At 43.1% G+C, this 19,894-nt stretch overlaps 1 protein-coding gene across 6 annotated transcripts in view; it reads right to left on the bottom strand.

The window, feature by feature from the left end:
• Positions 1-256: 256 nt before the first annotated feature.
• The window catches only part of STON2 (stonin 2), a 118,861-nt gene continuing 99,223 nt past the window's right edge, over positions 257-19,894 (bottom strand). For all 6 annotated transcript variants that reach the window (XM_077267439.1, XM_077267441.1, XM_077267436.1 and 3 more), the window contains exons 2-4: positions 16,595-18,409; positions 970-1,172; positions 257-777 (exon numbers count right to left, since the gene is read on the bottom strand). In XM_077267439.1, coding sequence (XP_077123554.1) covers positions 694-777; positions 970-1,172; positions 16,595-18,374 — 2,067 coding nt within the window. In that variant the 5' untranslated portion in view covers positions 18,375-18,409 and the 3' untranslated portion in view covers positions 257-693. The remainder of the gene's footprint in view (positions 778-969; positions 1,173-16,594; positions 18,410-19,894) is intronic.

Raw genomic sequence — 19,894 nt, 5'->3', positions numbered from 1 at the left:
ACGGCTACTTCTAGTTGCGGTGTCAGTTTAGGGTTTGCGGTCAGTACAGGTTCCACCTTCTCCTGAGAAAGTCTCATGCGGCTCCAAGGTCACCGGATCATAACACCTCCTGCACGTACACAAGCCTCCTGCACGTACACAAGCCTCCTGCACGTACACAAGCCTCCTGCACGTACACAAGCCTTCAACACGCCCCGGCCTCCAGCACATACACAAGCCTCCAGCACGCCCCTCCATCTGACTTTCCTTTTGACATTAAACACTACACAACATTCGGCTTCTGGTCTATTTAATGAACATTAGGATGGAGATTTTGCTCCTAGTCACCTGGCGCCCCTCCCCAGGTCACGACCAGTATCAGAATTGTCACTTCTATGGAGGAAGGCGACAACGTACAGGCTGTGCGATTCTCCAACCTGTAGTGCAGTTCTTTGTGTTTTTCTGCCTTCTTGACCTTATACAGTTTCCTTCTCTAGTGCAATCACAACATCTAATGTTGTCAGTCTCTTTCCCATTAATGTTCATGAATGAGCGGCCATCAGGATATAACATTGTAAGGTTACTCGTCATTGTGCCCAGGGAAGACGGAGCACTGGCACTTATGAAGCAGATGGGCACCTGGTCTCAGCTTTGTACCAGTCTCCTGCCACCATTAATGCTGCATAAATTGCTTCACTACAGTTTCCTGGTCATCTATTGTGCAACACATTCAGCAGGATTCTCCACAACTTCATCCTCAGCCTCGGGGTTCAGAGTCTTCTTCTGCTCAATTTCCACCTGATCATAGGAAGGGAAGAATTAGAATAAGCACTCAACCATCCATAGAGTAGTCAATGCATCAGGAGCCACAGTGGGAACAGAAAGACAAATCAGTGTCTCATTTATGTATTTCTAGACAGGATCAGGTTCCTAGCTGGTCAATAATTACCATATCATGTGGTGGTCTGAGGATTTTCAGCATGGTCTTACCTTGTAGTGGTAATGAGCAGAGTAGTTCACCCACTTCTTGATTTCTGTCCTTCCCTCTACGGAAATGGATCGCAAAGCTGTCTTGGAAGCAGATGCTGCAGGCATAGAAAATTCCACCTCCACGTATTTGGCGAAGATTGGGGGTATTTCCCTGTCTGAACCCAACTCCAAGTGGCAGTAGAAACAGTGTGGATGACCCCATCCTACGAGAGACGAAATCCATGTCAAATATTACTGGGACTTAAAGCTCTAGTGAGAGGCTTGATACATTTTATCTTAATTAATCAGACGTCTATTCTCAGTAATCAAGGAGTTATCTATATGTTGACTTTTGAATTTATGTGTCTCTTTCTGGTTGGTCAAGAAATTAAGGAGAGAGAGCGCACATAGGCCGATAAAAGTGATAATTTGGATGACAATACACGGTAGGTGCACTCACCTTTACAGGTTGTGAAAAGTCACAACCCCTTGCAGAATATAAGAAGAAACAGTGGTCGCTGCAGACTCCCGTGGATACCAATGTGACAAAGAAGGAAGGAGAAGACCGGGTTTCTCAATGTATCCATGCTGACCACACACGATGGAAGTTTTCTTGAAAGCTTTATTGTGCCAACGCGTTTCTGCCACTTCCTCAGGGCCACAGATTTTACAGTGTCTGTTTACAGCAGTGGTTTTATACAGAATCTTCATGGCATCACAATTACAAACAAACCGACATCACTTCCTGTGGTAACGCCCCTCCAGTGTTAGAATGTCATACACCAGTTACAATTACTTTATTTAAAATCTAAACTCTGATGAAACACACTATCCACCTAAAACTTCAGTCTTTAATTTAAAAAAATAAATAAATAAATAAAAAAATAATATATATATATATATATATATATATATATATATATATATATATATATATATATATATATAATGATGATCGCTGCATATATATACTTTTTTTTTATATAAGAAATGGAGTTGGCTGGAGTCAAACTCACAAGTTATGGGCAAGCCAGAACACTCAGTGTTCCCCATTACCATCATACTATCTCTCCATTTGCTGGGAATGGTTGAGGATTTAGACAAAACCTTCATGACATCCCAAACAAACAAACATCACTTCCTACAGAAAAACCCCCTCCAATATCATGATGTCACACAACAGTCACAATATCTTTAACTCAATATATAACCTCTGATAAAACACATTAAACCTCTAAACAGTAATTTTTTTTTTATTTAAAACCATATATAAAACCTATAATCAAAATGTGTTAAGATTTTATAAAAATAAAATGGCTAGACTCGAACCCATAGGTTTTGGGCAAGGCAGAACACCAAATGCTTCCCATTGTCATTATACTAAATCTCCATTTCTGGTGAATGGATATGTCATTAGGAGATCCTTCGCGGGCCATGAGGGACAAGAAACCATAAAGGATGGCTTATCAAAAAAGATCTACCAGCTCATTAAGACCTTTTGGATGAATAGTATCTAATTTGTATATCCAATACATTTCTCTCTTAGTTAGACACTGTAATCTATTTGGGGTATCCGCCGGTACATGATCTATAGGTGTAACTCATATTGGGGCTTTGTTCCCGTGTTTTTCAAAACAGTGTTGAGACAAGCCATGTTTCAGATATCCCTTGGAGATGTTGATGATCTCCAGGAACTCAAATACTGTGTTCCTATGGTTATTATAAATTATAAAAATATCATCTATAAACCGCTTATAGACGAGAATATCATCCCTGAAGGTATTATTGAAGACATGCCAGGACTCGAAGGTGGCCATGAATAAATTTGCATATGTAGGTGCCACCCTCGAGCCCATGGCCATGCCACGTTTCTGCCATGCCAATGAAGACTCTACCAGCAAAGAGCCGGATCCCATGATACATGTAGATTTGAAAGGGAAATCAAGATTTTACCCAATTCAAAGTCAGGGTCACCACATCAAAACCTCTACTGATTTGGTTCTAGAGGACTTCAATGGACTAAAGTTAGAAGAAAAACAACATAAAAAGATAAGAAAATCCGGTGGTAACCTCACTGAGTGTGAATGGAAGGCTATTACCACCCTTAAAAACAATAGGGACATTATCATAAGAGCGGCTGATAAGGGAGGGGGGATATCCATCCAAGATAGAAACATCTATTTAAAAGAGGCACACCGCATACTTTCAGATACCAGCACATATGGGCTATTCAATATGGACATATATAATAAATCCATCCACATAAACAATGAGTTAATCAAAGATGGAGCGGCATTGGGGATTTTAAACAAACATGAGAAGGAATTATTGTGCGTGAAAGATCCAGCAATGGCATTCTTATACCATCTCCCCAAGCTGTACAAAAATATTTCCAACCCCCGAGAATGCCCGATCATCTCCGGGATTGGTGCTTTGACCTCAAATCTAGCAGCTTATATAGATGGAATAATGAATCCCAAAGTTAGTCAGGTGAAAAGTTTTTTAAGAGATTCAACACATTTAATTCAAATCATTGAGACCACTAGGTGGGAGGAATCCTACTTATTTATATCCATGGATGTAACAGGACTATATACGAACATTGACCATGTAATAGGTCTGGAATATTTTGAACTGTTTGTCGCTGGTGACAATAGGATCCTGGAAATTCAAAAGGATTTCATCATGAGAGGCATGTCCTTCATTTTGAATAAAAATTACTTCACTTTCGAGGGGAAGGTTTACCATCAGAAATGGGGCATGGCCATGGGCTTGAGGGTGGCACCTACGTATGCAAATTTATTCATGGCCACCTTCGAGTCCTGGCATGTTTTCAATAATACCTTCAGGGATGATATTATCGTCTATAAGCGGTTTATAGATGATATTTTTATAATTTATAATAACCATAGGCACACAGTATTTGAGTTCCTGGAGATCATCATGTGCAACAATTGGGGAATTGAACAAACACCTGAGATTAGCAAGATGGAGATCAACTTTTTGGATCTAACGATAAAACATGATGGTAAAGGTAAAATAATAACAAAGAATTTTATCAAAAAAGTTGATGCCAATAGCTATGTACACTACAAAAGTAACCATTACAACAAATGGCCCACAAATGTACCAAAAAATCAGTATCAACGAATAAGGAAAAATTGTACCTTATTAAAAGATTATAAGGAACAAAGCAAATGTCTGAGGCTATGTTCACACGGTGCGGTTTTTGCTGCGGATCCGCAGCGGAATTGCACTGCGGATCCGCAGCAGTTTTCCATGTAGGTTACAGTACAATGTAACCCAATGGAAAAAAGGACCCGCTGTGCCGACGATCCTTTTTTCCACAGGCAAATCCGCAGCGGTTTTGCCTGCAGAAAAAAGAAGTAGCATGTCACTTCTTTCTGCAGATTCCGCTGCGGGTTTCCAGCAGCACCAATAGGAAACTGCATTTGGAAACCCGCAGTGGAATCCGCAGAAGAAAAAGGATCAAAAACCGCAGCTAAAATCAGCGCTGAATTTAGCTGCGGTTTTTCAAAACAGGACCTGAAAAAAAAAGGATGAAAAAAAGGATCGTGTGAACGTAGCCTAAGAGAGATTTTTAGAGCGTGAATACCACAAAAAACTAATAAAAAGCATATTCAGAGGCAAAGGGAATTTCACAAAGTAGTTTAATACATGGGACAAAAAATAAATATCTACAGAGGAATTTTAAACCACCAATTTCATCACCACCTTCTGTTCCCAAAATAGCACCATTAGGAACATAATACAGAAGCATTGGAAGATTCTACTAAATGACCCGGTCTGTCAGAAAGTTACCAACTAGACCAGTGGTTACCTTTAGGAGGGCACCATCCCTGAAAAACATTTTAGCCCCCAGCAGAATTAGGGATGGGGGGGGGGGGGGAGTCCAAGAAGCCCCTTATGTAGGAATCAGCACCTCACAGATGCCTCAAAGAGGTTCCTTCAAATGTAAAAATAAAAAATGCTTGTGTTGCCTTTGGATCAGTGATAATGTGAATACTTTTCACTCAAATAATGATAGTGAGAGAGTATATGACATTAATTTTAAATTAACATGCCAATCCAGTTTTGTTATTTATCTAATTGATTGTTGCTGTGGGAAACAATATGTGGGACGCACCACACAGCCTCTACATTTAAGGATGAACTCACATAGACACATCTCCAAGGGATATCTGAAACACGGCTTGTCTCAACACTGTTTTGAAAAACACAGGAACAAAGCCCCAATATGAGTTACACCTATAGATCATGTACCAGCGGACACCCCAAATAGATTACAAAATAAGAGAGAAGTGTATTGGATATACATATTACCGTATATACTCGAGTATAAGCCGACCCGAGTATAAGCCAACCCCCCTAATTTTGCCACAAAAAACTGGGAAAACTTAATGACTCGAGTATAAGCCTAGGGTGGAAAATGCAGCAGCTACTGGTAAATTTTGAAAAATAAAAATAGATACCAATAAAAGTAAAATTAATTGAGACATCAGTAGGTTAAGTGATTTCGAATATCCATATTGAATCAAGAGCCCCATATAATGCTCCATACAGTTCATGATGGCCCCATAAGATGCTCCATACAAAATACACCCCATATAATTCTCCATACAGTTTATGATGGGCCATATAATGCTCCATATTACAATATGCCCCATATAATGCTGCACAAATGTTGATTATGGCCCCATAAGATGCTCCATAGAGACATTTGCCCCATATAATGCTCCACAAATGCTGATTATGGCCCTATAAGATGCTTCATACAGACATTTTCCCCATATAATGCTCCACAAATGCTGATTATGGCCCCATAAGATGGTCCATAGAGATATTTGCCCCATATAATGCTGCACATGGCCCCATAAGATGCTCCATAAAATTATTTCCCCCTATAATGCTGCACATGGCCCCATACAGATATTTGCCCCATAAAACGCTGCACATGGCCCCATTAGATGCTCCATACAGACATTTGCCCCATATGCTGTTGCTGCGATTAAAAAAAAATGACATACTCACCTTTCAGGCCCCCGGCTCTTGCTATATTCACCTGTCCTCCGGAACGGGGAGCAGGTGAATATCGCGCACTGCGTTATACTCACCTTCTCCTGGCGTGGTCCCTGCACGTCTGTTCCCTGGCGCCGGCAGCTTCTTCCTGAAGTCAGCGGTCACATGGTACCGCTCATTACAGTAATGAATATGTGGCTCCACCCCTCTGGGAGTGGAGTGGGGTTCATATTCATTACTGTAATGAGCGATACCATGTGACCGCTCACTACAGGAAGAAGCTGCCGGCGCCCGGGAACCTGCAGGGACCGCGCCGGGAGCAGGTGAGTACCATTACATAGCTGCCGCTCCCCCTCCCCTGCCGACCCCTGGGAATGACTCGAGTATAAGCCGAGAGGGGCAATTTCAGCCTAAAAAAATGGGCTAAAATTCTCAGGTTATACTCGAGTATATACGGTATATACTCTTCATCCAAAAGGTCTTAATGAGCTGGTAGATCTTTTCTGATAACCATCCTTTATGGTTTCTTGTCCCTAGTGGCCCGACAGATCTCCAAAACACATATCCATTCCCCAGAAATGGAGATCTAGTATAATGACAATGGGAAGCATTTGGTGTTCTTCCTTGCCCAAAACCTATGGGTTCGAGTCTAGCCATTTTATTTTTATAAAATCTTAACACATTTTGATTATAGGTTTTATATAGTTGTGGCCAAAAGTATTGACACCCCTGCAATTCTGTCAGATAATACTCAGTTTCTTCCTGAAAATGATTGCAATCACAAATTCTTTGGTATTACTATCTTCATTTAATTTGTCTTAAATGAAAAAACACAAAAGAGAACGAAGCAAAAAGCAAAACATTGATCATTTCACACAAAACTCCAAAAATGGGCAAGACAAAAGTATTGGCACCCTTAGCCTAATACTTGGTTGCACAACCTTTAGCCAAAAAAAAACGGCGACCAACCGCTTCCGGTAACCATCAATGAGTTTCTTACAATGCTCTCTTGGAATTTTAGACCATTCCTCTTTGGCAAACTGCTCCAGGTCCCTGATATTTGAAGGGTGCCTTCTCCAAACTGCCATTTTTAGATCTCTCCACAGGTGTTCTATGGGATTCAGGTCTGGACTCATTGCTGGCCACCTTAGAAGTCTCCAGTGCTTTCTCTCAAACCATTTTCTAGTGCTTTTTGAAGTGTGTTTTGGGTCATTGTCCTGCTGGAAGACCCATGACCTCTGAGGGAGACCCAGCTTTCTCACAATGGGCCCTACATTATGCTGCAAAATTTGTTGGTAGTCTTCAGACTTCATAATGCCATGCACACGGTCAAGCAGTCCAGTGCCAGAGGCAGAAAAGCAACCCCAAAACATCAGGGAACCTCCGCCATGTTTGACTGTAGGGACCGTGTTCTTTTCTTTGAATGCCTCTTTATTTCTCCTGTAAACTCTATGTTGATGCCTTTGCCCAAAAAGCTCTACTTTTGTCTCATCTGACCAGAGAACATTCTTCCAAAACGTTTTAGGCTTTTTCAGGTAAGTTTGGCAAACTCCAGCCTGGCTTTTTTATGTCTCGGGGTAAGAAGTGGGGTCTTCCTGGGTCTCCTACCATACAGTCCCTTTTCATTCAGACGCCGACGGATAGTACGGGTTGACACTGTTGTACCCTCGGACAGCAGGGCAGCTTGAACTTGTTTGGATGTTAGTCGAGGTTCTTTATCAAACATCTGCATAATCTTGCGTTGAAATCTCTTGTCAATTTTTCTTTTCCATCCACATCTAGGAAGGTTAGCCACAGTGCCATGGGCTTTAACCTTCTTGATGACACTGTGCACGGTAGACACAGGAACATTCAGGTCTTTGGAGATGGACTTGTAGCCTTGAGATTGCTCATGCTTCCTCACAATTTGGTTTCTCAAGTCCTCAGACAGTTCTTTGGTCTTCTTTCTTTTCTCCATGCTCAATGTGGTACACACAAGGACACAGGACAGAGGTTGAGTCAACTTTAATCCATGTCAACTGGCTGCAAGTGTGATTTAGTTATTGCCAACACCTGTTAGGTTCCATAGGTAAGTTACAGGTGCTGTTAATTACACAAATTAGAGAAGCATCACATGATTTTTCGAACAGTGCCAATACTTTTGTCCACCCCCTTTTTTATGTTCGGAGTGGATTTATATCCAATTTGGCTTTAGGACAATTCTTTTTGTGTTTTTTTCATTTAAGACAAATGAAATGAAGATAATAATAACAAAGAATTTTTGTTTGCAATAATTTTCAGGAAGAAACTGAGTATTATCTGACAGAATTGCAGGGGTGTCAAAACTTTTGGCCACAACTGTATATGGTTTTAAATTGACTGTTTAGAGGTTTAATGTGTTTTATCAGAGGTTATATATTGATGTAAAGATATTGTGACTGTTGTGTGACATCATGATATTGGAGGGGGTGTTTCTGCAGGAAGTGATGTTTGTTTGGGATGTCATGAAGGTTTTGTCTAAATCCTCAAACATTCCCAACAAGTGGAGAGATAGTATGATGGTAATGGGGAACCCTAAGTGTTCTGGCTTGCCCATAACTTGTGAGTTTGACTCCAGCCAACAACATTTTTTTATAAAAAAAAAAAAAAAATGCAGCGATCATTATATATATATATATATATATATATATATATATATATATATATATATATATATATATACACTGTATATATATTTTAGTTAAAGACTGAAGTTTTAGGTGGATAGTGTGTTTCATCAGAGTTTAGATTTTTAAATAAAGTCATTGTAACTGGTGTATGACATTCTAACACTGAAGGGGGCGTTCCCACAGGAAGTGATGTCAGTTTGTTTGTAATTGTGATGCAATGAAGATTCTGTATAAAACCACTGCTGTAAACAGACACTGTAAAATCTTTGGCCCTGAGGAAGTGGCAGATTGCCACAATTTGCGTCGGCACAATAAAGCTTTCAAGAAAACTTCCATCGTGTGTGGTAAGCGCGGATACATTGAGAAACCTGGTCTTCTCCTTCCTTCTTTGTCGTCTGGTTGGTCAAGAAAACACAGACTTTTGTTCGTATAAGCCTGTAATATTGACTTGTAAGTTAACATTTGATGTAACATATTGTGCACTTCTCCTGGAAGACTAGAGATGAAGAATAATTGAACAATCAAGTTTGCTGAAATTTTAATTACACATTGTCCAGGCCAGCTAGCTTGTTGACTTGCAAAACAGGAGGAAAAACTATGCAAATATAGGTCCTTCTCAAAAAATTTGCATATAGTGTTAAATTTCATTATTTACCATAATGTAATGATTACAATTAAACTTTCATATATTATAGATTCATTATCCACCAACTGAAATTTGTCAGGTCTTTTATTGTTTTAATACTGATGATTTTGGCATACAACTCCTGATAACCCAAAAAACCTGTCTCAATAAATTAGCATATCAAGAAAAGGTTCTCTAAACGACCTATTACCCTAATCTTCTGAATCAACTAATTAACTCTAAACACATGCAAAAGATACCTGAGGCTTTTAAAAACTCCCTGCCTGGTTCATTACTCAAAACCCCCATCATGGGTAAGACTAGCGACCTGACAGATGTCAAGAAGGCCATCATTGACACCCTCAAGCAAGAGGGTAAGACCCAGAAAGAAATTTCTCAACAAATAGGCTGTTCCCAGAGTGCTGTATCAAGGCACCTCAATGGTAAGTCTGTTGGAAGGCAAAAATGTGGCAGAAAACGCTGTACAACGAGAAGAGGTGACCGGACCCTGAGGAAGATTGTGGAGAAGGACCGATTCCAGACCTTGGGGAACCTGAGGAAGCAGTGGACTGAGTCTGGTGTGGAAACATCCAGAGCCACCGTGCACAGGCGTGTGCAGGAAATGGGCTACAGGTGCCGCATTCCCCAGGTAAAGCCACTTTTGAACCATAAACAGCGGCAGAAGCGCCTGACCTGGGCTACAGAGAAGCAGCACTGGACTGTTGCTAAGTGGTCCCAAGTACTTTTTTCTGATGAAAGCAAATTTTGCATGTCATTCGGAAATCAAGGTGCCAGAGTCTGGAGGAAGACTGGGGAGAAGGAAATGCCAAAATGCCTGAAGTCCAGTGTCAAGTACCCACAGTCAGTGATGGTGTGGGGTGCCATGTCAGCTGCTGGTGTTGGTCCACTGTGTTTCATCAAGGGCAGGGTCAATGCAGCTAGCTATCAGGAGATTTTGGAGCACTTCATGCTTCCATCGGCTGAAATGCTTTATGGAGATGAAGATTTCATTTTTCAGCACGACCTGGCACCTGCTCACAGTGCCAAAACCACTGGTAAATGGTTTACTGACCATGGTATTACTGTGCTCAATTGGCCTGCCAACTCTCCTGACCTGAACCCCATAGAGAATCTGTGGGATATTGTGAAGAGAAAGTTGAGAGACGCAAGACCCAACACTCTGGATGAGCTTAAGGCCGCTATTGAAGCATCCTGGGCCTCCATAACATCTCAGCAGTGTCACAGGCTGATTGCCTCCATGCCACGCCGCATTGAAGCAGTCATTTCTGCCAAAGGATTCCCGACCAAGTATTGAGTGCATAACTGAACATTATTATTTGATGGTTTTTTTGTTTGTTATTAAAAAACACTTTTATTTGATTGGACGGGTGAAATATGCTAATTTATTGAGACAGGTTTTTTGGGTTATCAGGAGTTGTATGCCAAAATCATCAGTATTAAAACAATAAAAGACCTGACAAATTTCAGTTGGTGGATAATGAATCTATAATATATGAAAGTTTAATTGTAATCATTACATTATGGTAAATAATGAAATTTAACACTATATGCTAATTTTTTGAGAAGGACCTGTAGATTAAATAAGCAATGCGAGTTGATCTCGTCACCATTCTTCCCCTTTACCTCTGGATGCTGGGTTGAAGGCAGGGCTGGACTGGCCATCGGGCACTTCTGGCAAATGCCAGAAGGGCCGGTGCCAGTAGTGGGCCGCTGCACTGTTTCTCCCCCTCCCCCCCGCCAGTGCCGCCGCCGCCGCATTTAACTATACCGGCGTCTATGACGCCGGTATAGTTCAATGCAATGATGGAGGAGAGCGCGTCTGCTGACGCCCCCTCTCCCATCATTCCCCGCTCTGCCTCTGACACTGCGGGTGCGCGATGACATCATATCATCGCGCACCTGCTGTGTCCCGGGCAGACTGCAGCCGCTGAGACAGGAGACAGGAGCCAGGAGCAGCGCGCAGCGCGGGCAAAAGGAAAGGTGAGGAGAGTGTTTTGTTTTTTTTAACTGGACTGTGGGGCCATTATCAGGGGGGGGGACGAGATGTGGACTCTGCTGTATACACCCCTGTGTGGGCTCTGCTGTATACACCCCTGTGTGGGCTCTGCTGTATACTGTGTGGGCTCTGCTGTATACTGTGTGGGCTCTGCTGTATATACCCCTGTGTGGGCTCTGCTGTATACTGTGTGGGCTCTGCTGTATATACCCCTGTGTGGGCTCTGCTGTATACTGTGTGGGCTCTGCTGTATATACCCCTGTGTGGGCTCTGCTGTATACTGTGTGGGCTCTGCTGTATATACCCCTGTGTGGGCTCTGCTGTATACTGTGTGGGCTCTGCTGTATATACCCCTGTGTGGGCTCTGCTGTATATACCCCTGTGTGGGCTCTGCTGTATATACCCCTGTGTGGGCTCGGCTGTATATACCCCTGTGTGGGCTGGGCTGTATATACCCCTGTGCTGTGCTGTATATACCCCTGTGCTGTGCTGTATATACCCCTGTGTGGGCTTGGCTGTATATACCCCTGTGTGGGCTTGGCTGTATATACCCCTGTGTGGGCTGGGCTGTATATACCCCTGTGTGGGCTGGGCTGTATATACCCCTGTGTGGGCTGGGCTGTATATACCCCTGTGTGGGCTGTGCTCTATATACCCCTGTGCGGGCTGTGCTCTATATACCCCTGTGCGGGCTGTGCTCTATATACCCCTGTGCAGGCTGTGCTCTATATACCCCTGTGCGGGCTGTGCTCTATATACCCCTGTGCGGGCTGTGCTCTATATACCCCTGTGCGGGCTGTGCGGGCTGTGCTCTATATACCCGTGCGGGCTGTGCTCTATATACCCCTGTGGGGGCTGTGCTCTATATACCCCTGTGGGGGCTGTGCTCTATATACCCCTGTGCGGGCTGTGCTCTATATACCCCTGTGCGGGCTGTGCTCTATATACCCCTGTGCGGGCTGTGCTCTATATACCCCTGTGCGGGCTGTGCTCTATATACCCCTGTGCGGGCTGTGCTCTATATACCCCTGTGCGGGCTGTGCTCTATATACCCCTGTGTGGGCTGTGCTGTATACTACGCGGGCTGTGCTATATTATGCAGGCTGTGCTATATACTATGCAAGTTGTGCTATATACTATGCGGGCTTTGCTATATACTATAGGGGGTATATTATATTCTATGGGGGGCTGTATTAGATTTTATGAGGGATGATTGCATCATACTCTGATGGGGCTGCATTATATTCTATGGGGAGGTGGGCTGTATTCTATTCTATTTGGGGCTACATTAAATTCTATGGGGGGGCTGTATTATATATATATATATATTCTATGAGGGGTGATTTCATCATACTCTATTGGGGGGGCTGCATTATATTCTATGGGGGGTTACATTATACTCTGTAGGGTGGTGGCTGCATTATACTGTATGTGGGCTGCATTATACTGTATCGAGGACTATGGGGAATACGTTATACTATATGAAGAACTATGGGGTGCATTATACTATGGGAAGTGAATTGTACTACATGGATGACTATGGCGGTGCATTATACTATATGGAGCACTATGAGGAGTGTATTATGCTCTGTGGAGGACTGAGCAGTGTATTTTAATATATGGAGGACTATGGTGCACATTATAATATATGGAGGACTATGGGGTATATTTTACTAAACAAGTAAAATGCTGCATATTCAGATTGTTTTTGCCGGAACAAAAATCATTGTTCTCAGCAGCACATCGCCAGCGTAAACTGTAGATGTGCTGCTGATAACATGATACTGTATGGTGATCTGTTAGTGATCGTTCTGTCCCATCATTCTGTCTCAGACGGTGGAAAGAGGCCGGGAAACAAGCGTTGAACAACTTCAGTATGGTCGATCAAACTCATTTAGCGGCCTGAGATCAGCGCATGTAAGTAAATACAACCGAAATGCTTTTGTGTGATGTGCAATATGTTAGCATTTGGGGCCCCATTTTAAACTTTGCCTAGGGCCCCACTTTGCCTAAAACCGGCCCTGCCTACAAGTGTACAAAGGTATTATACAGTCACCGTGTGACAAGTGGGCCTGTGTAACTTCAAATGCCAGGGCTGAATTTTAGTCCCAGTCCGGCCCTGGTTGAAGGACAGTTGTTAACTATAAAACAAGGATACATGCGCCTTTGTATCAGATACCTCCATACACAGATATACATCCAGTCATCCAAGAGATCCAGAAACTCTTTACAAGACAGCAGCCAAGACATTATGGCTCCATCAAGAGGGGTACAGATTTGACATTCTACAGGATGCCAGCTTAGGGGACCAGAGCCCCAGCTGAAAGAATGCAGATCTGCTCCATTGACCATAGCTGGACCATGGATAATTTTGCGATAGTCAGGATTTGGTCCTACCGGTCACCTGAGACCCATGGATATGCTTGTGAAAGCCAGGAATGGCACTCACCAGTCACCTGGCTCCATGGAGATGTTTGGAGAAGCCAGGATGTGACCCTGGCCTTGTCACCTGGCCTTGTACCTCAATGGACTATCAGCTTCCTAAGATTGTCGTTACCTCCTCTCTGTGTCTGTGCCACAGGTGGCGTAGTCGGCCCTGGAAGCCCCGAAGTCACAACTGCTCTTATCCCGGCGAGTCAGCAGAAGGCCAAGACTTGGTATTTTGCACCAACTTGGGTATTCTGCTGGGACTATTCTACATGTTATTTACCTGTTTTGTGGTTCAATAAAGTATTGCCACACTGTTTTACCCTCACCCTGTGTTGCCTGAGTAGTATGACGCCCACGGGGAAAGGACAGCGGGCGCTCGGTGGGATGATCCCTGGTCCGTGTGGTTTCAGAAAGCGGACCAGGTCACCTGCTGACCCTCGTCTCCACATCTACATTAAAGAAAAAAATTATATATATATATATATATATATATATATATATATATATACACACACACACAGTTATATGAAAAAGTTTGGGCACCCCTATTAATCTTAAGCTTAATGTTTTATAAAAATAGTTTTTTTTGCAACAGCTATTTCAGTTTCATATATCTACCGTAATAACTGTTGGACACAGTAATGTTTCTGCCTTGAAATGAGGTTTATTGTACTAACAGAAAATGTGCAATCTGCATTCAAACAAAATTTGACAGGTGCATAAGTATGGGCACCCTTATCATTTTCTTGTTTTAAATACTCCTACCTACTTTTTACTGACTTACTAAAGCACTTTCTTTGGTTTTGTAACCTCATTGAGCTTTGAACTTCATAGCCAGGTGTATGCAATCATGAGAAAAGCTACTTAAAGTGGCCACTTGCAAGTTGTTCTCCTGTTTGAATCTCCTCTGAAGAGTGGCATCATGGGCTCCTCAAAAAAACTGTCAAATGATCTGAAAACAAAGATTATTCAACATAGTTGTTTAGGGGAAGGATACAAAAAGCTGTCTAAGAGATTTAACCTGTCAATTTCCACTGTGAGGAACATAGTAAGGAAATGGAAGAACACAGGTACAGTTCTTGTTAAGGCCAGAAGTGGCAGGCCAAGAAAAACATCAGAAAGGCAGAGAAGAAGAATGGTGAGATCAGTCAAGGACAATCCTCAGACCTCCTCCAGAGAGCTGCAGCATCAACTTGCTGCAGATGGTGTCACTGTGCATCGGTCAACTATACAACGCACTTTGCACAAGGAGAAGCTGTATGGGAGAGTGATGCGAAAGAAGCCGTTTCTGCAAGCACGCCACAAAGAGTCGGCTGAGGTATGCAAAAGCACATTTGGAGAAGCCAATTTCTTTTTGGAAGAAGGTCCTGTGGACTGATGAAACCAAGATTGAGTTGTTTGGTCATACAAAAAGGAGTTATGCATGGCGGCAAAAAAACACAGCATTCCAAGAAAAACACTTACTACCCACAGTAAAATTTGGTGGAGATTCCATCATGCTTTGGGGCTGTGTGGCCAATGCCGGCACCGGGAATCTTGTTAAAGTTGAGGGACACATGGATTCCTCTCAGTATCAGCAGATTCTTGACAATAATGTTCATGAATCATTGACAAAGTTGAAGTTACGCAGGGGATGGATCTTTCAGCAAGACAATGATCCAAAACACTGCTCCAAATCTACTCAGGCATTCATGCAGAGGAACAATTACACTGTTCTGGAATGGCCATCCCAGTCCCCAGACCTGAATATCATTGAACATCTGTGGGATCATTTGAAGAGGGCTGTCCATGCTCGGCAACCATCAAATTTAACTGAACTGGAATTGTTTTGTAAAGAGGAATGGTCAGAAATACCTTCATCCAGGATCCAGGAACTCATTAAAAGCTACAGGAAGCAACTAGAGGCTGTTAATTTTGCAAAAGGAGGATCTACTAAATATTAATGTCACTTTTCTGGTGAGGTGCCCATACTTATGCACCTGTCAAATTTTGTTTGAATGCAGATTGCACATTTTCTGTTAGTACAATAAACCTCATTTCAAGGCAGAAACATTACTGTGTCCAACAGTTATTAGATATATGAAACTGAAATAGCTGTTGCAAAAAAACCTATTTTTATAAAACATTAAGCTTAAGATTAATAGGGGTGCCCAAACATTTTCATATAACTGTATATCAGCTAAAGAGGGGTTATGAAATGCTAATCCTCTCTAATCTGGAGGGGTACTAATGCCAGAGCACCACAGACACCCTACACTCAGCTAACCTCCTAAGTTTCATCAACACCAAGCCTAAAGAGCCACCACCAAATCCAGAGAGCCACCAACGCAAACATTTGAAAGCCATCAATCCCACCATAAGAGCTACCATCTTTAGAGAGCCACAAAAATAAACCATCGTTGAGAGTCACATTTATGCTAAGAGACAACTGTAGAAACCACTAAAACCAACTTTTCAAAACAATAAGTGGAGTCCAGTAACATATGAAGTGCCAGAACGCTGAGAGACTCCAATTCTTGAGAGCTATCAACTTTAGAGAGCTATTAACACCAGCCTCCAAAAGCCACTTACCCTTGAGAGCCACCACTAACCTAGGAGCCAACAACTCCAGAGACTCACTAAAACCAATTCTTGACAGCCAACAGTCCCGGGAACCCACTAACTCCAGAATCCTCCAACTCTAACCCCTTAGAACCACCAACTTCAGAAAGACACCAAGACCCAGGGTTCTGCAATTCTTAAAAGAAATCCAACTCCACAGCCTGAACTTGATCCCCACATTGTTTACAGATCTAAGGGCTGATTTTCTAAGGCTTTGGTGACCTAACATACATACTTTGATTTAATAGAAGATATTGTCAGTGTGCGATGGACACTTGTCCTCACCTGAGTTTTTGTCAGGAAGTCTGCTAATCCTCCATACAATGGCGTTATATGCGTGTTCATATTTTGCAGTTCCCAGTGTAACTCTCATAGCTGGCTCTGAACCAGAGAAGCTGGGAGAACCGAAACTGGCCTCCCGATTGACTTTAGCTTTTAGTGACCTCTCCCCAAGTACACTGTCTCTTCGGAAATAGTTCACCCACTCTGATGGTACTGGGTGTCTGATAGTGATGTTTTCGCAGGGGACCTGGGAAAGACTGTCTCTGTTAGAAGAGAAGCCAGAAGACATGACCACCCAACTCTGCAGCTCAACCTCTGCTCCACGAACACAGGCCATAGTTCTGAGGGTGAAGGGCAAAGTCTTTTCTGAAAACACAGTCCGGAACCTCATTAACTCAAACCTGCATGCATCAAGTGGGGTGAATAGAACAGTTCTGGAGCCAAGGAAAGCCTCTTCATCTACTGATGAATGGAATTGGCAGTCATGTAGTCTCACCCACTTGGTGGTTGTAGTTGGCATTATGTCATGCCTGGACACAACTTCATTGCCTTTGATGAGAACATCGTTGAGTCCTATCCTGCAATCCGCCATTCCTGAGATGAAATTCAGAACATGGACATGTGTGACCACAGAGCACTGAAGAATCTGGTTGTCCCTCTTGGCCAGAATTCCTCTAAACTCATCTTTGACATCTATAGTTATTTCCTCCTCAGTGTAATTCTGGTGCATGGTTCTGAGATCCACTGTGGCGGGAAGATGGAACAAAACATCTTGGATGGTGGAGATAAAGCTTATAAAGTCCGTATAGTCAACTGTCCCCAGCTTTATCACCTGCTCCCTCTCTCCTGCGTGAGTCACAAGCGGCATTGGCTGATATTTGCGTTTCTCCCTGTATAATACCCGGTCAATGCGGATGGTGTGAATCCTTCCACTTTCGTCATAGTTTTGGAGCTTTGGGTCCGAGATCTCATGGTTGACCTCCAGTTTAAATTCTCGGAATGGTTTTTCCAAACCCTTCTCATAGAATAGCTGCAGGAATCCAGCTTCATTGACTTTCACATAGATAGGACCCCAGTGTCTAGAAGACATAATGTTCTTTTTCTCCGGAATTCTCAGCAGCATTGGCCATCCTTCTTTTAGCTGAGGCTTTGTGAAAGATAAAGAGGGACCGATAGGTTCATTAAACTTCAAGGGGTCGTCTGGTAGAGAAGGGCTCCCGGGAGAATCTGGGTCCTCTATCTGAATCTGCTTGAGTTGTTCTACCACATCAGCTTGTAAGACTTTCTTCCGATAATCTTCAAACTGTTCCGTATCGAGCTCTTCAGTGAGAATGGAGATGGAGTTTCTTTGGCTGGATCCTGGCCCACTGGATACTGAGGAGTGTTGAGAGCGTCTCTCCTGCTCCTCAAAGAAGGAGCTAAAAGGATTAATAGGTGATGGCTGGACATCCTTCAAGGCCTCATCAAGAAAAGGATTAGGAGCTTTAGCAGGAGTGGAATTTAATGAGAGCTGTCTGTGCAATGTTGAAAAGTCAAGTCTCTGAGTCCTAGAGAGGTCAATCAGTGAGCTCTTTGGTCGCTCTCTTTTTTTTAAGACTTTGACATTATTCAAGTTGCTCTCGGGGATAGAGGGTGATTGTGGACTGTCTGTAGGTTTCTGGGGAGAATCTATAGGACTGGGTGCTATTATCTCATCTTCAAAGGTGACCCAACTGGGGAATCGAGTTCTTGCGCACGACTCCGGATGACCATTGACTGTGCCAGACCAGTTTACAGATTCCATGTCTAGGTCTTCATCTTCCTGGAAAGATGAGTCATCTGGAAGAAGAACAGAAATCATAATTGTTAATATTGTTGTGGATGTCTCTAATGTCTAAGGGAAAGTAGAGCAATTAACAGTATAGGAATTCTCAAGGCTTTTACAGAGAAGAAATACAGCAAATATCAGACAGTGCTCCAACCTTCAACTATTGGTGACTTCAGACAGGATCGTATAATTTATCTCTGTATAAAGGGAGCTCCCGCTAGTGGTGGCTGTAGACAGGATCTTATCATGTATTTCTGTATACATGGAGGTCCCCCTAGTGGTGGCTGCAGACAGGATCAGATCATGTATCTCTGCATACAGGGAGTTCCCCCTAGTGGGAGCTGCAGACAGCATCTTATCATGTATCTCTGTATACAGGGAGCTCCCCCTAGTGGAGGCTACAGACAGAATCTTATCATGTATCTCTGTATACAGGTAGCTCCCCTAGTGGTGGCTGCAGACCGGATCTTATCTTGTATCTCAGTATATAGGGAGCCTCCCCTATTGGTGGCTGCAGACAGAATTTTATCATGTATCTCTGTATACAGGGAGCTTCCCCTAGTGGTAGCTGTACTCAGGATCTTATATATCTCTGTATACAGGAGCTTCCACTAGTGGTGGCTGCAGACAGGATCTTATCATGTATCTCTGTATACAGGGTGCTCCCCCTAGTGGTGGCTGCAGACAGAACCTTATCATGTATCTCTGTATACAGGGAGCTCCCCCTAGTGGTGGCTGCAGACAGAACCTTATCATGTATCTCTGTATACAGGGAGCTCCCTCTAGTGGTGGCTGCAGGGTATTTTGCCCCCCCCCCCCACCAGCTATAAAGCTATAGGACATTATTGGGGCAGAAGGAAGGCATTCACCTTGTCGGACACTTTCTGTCTGGCTCAGTCCAATAACCTGAGAATGGAGTGATCAGAGTGCGGAGGATAAAAGCTTTTACTCCTCGGTGTGACAAGTGGGACAAGCATTTTCTGGAATTTTCAGTTTAAAGAGGAAATGATCTTGGAATCATGATGTTCCCAGGCCGGGTGCAGATGGAGTAAACAGGACACGACGTTGGTTCCCAGAATCTCTCTATACGCAGCCGGAGCAGCACTGCTCCTCGTGCCAGGAAGAGGCAGTGACAGGAGTGGGACGTGTGAGCAGATATAGGGGCAGGGAAGGCTCTGAGGTCGCCGCTCCGGAAAGACGAGCACAGACGCCGATTATGGCGTTTCCTTAATGAATTCTGGATAAATGTTACTTGGAAACAGACCAGAAGCCAATCTGCAGAGTCTTCACAGCGAAACTCAATTGTGTCGCTGCAGCCAAAGCCGCTCCCCCATCCTATGTAATACAGACTCATCACATCTCATGGACTGAAAGCGACCAATCACACAGCGGCTCTCATTTTTCAAAAGCGGAATATAAAATTAAAGCTTCTCTCCGATTGGCTGTTGTGGGCAAGAAAGAAAGTGAAAGGGAACATCATTTGTATCTAATCCTAT

Source organism: Ranitomeya variabilis, chromosome 1 (assembly GCF_051348905.1).
Source record: "Ranitomeya variabilis isolate aRanVar5 chromosome 1, aRanVar5.hap1, whole genome shotgun sequence".
In the NCBI taxonomy this organism is placed as follows: domain Eukaryota; kingdom Metazoa; phylum Chordata; class Amphibia; order Anura; family Dendrobatidae; genus Ranitomeya; species Ranitomeya variabilis.
This window is presented reverse-complemented; position numbering and strand designations above follow the sequence as displayed.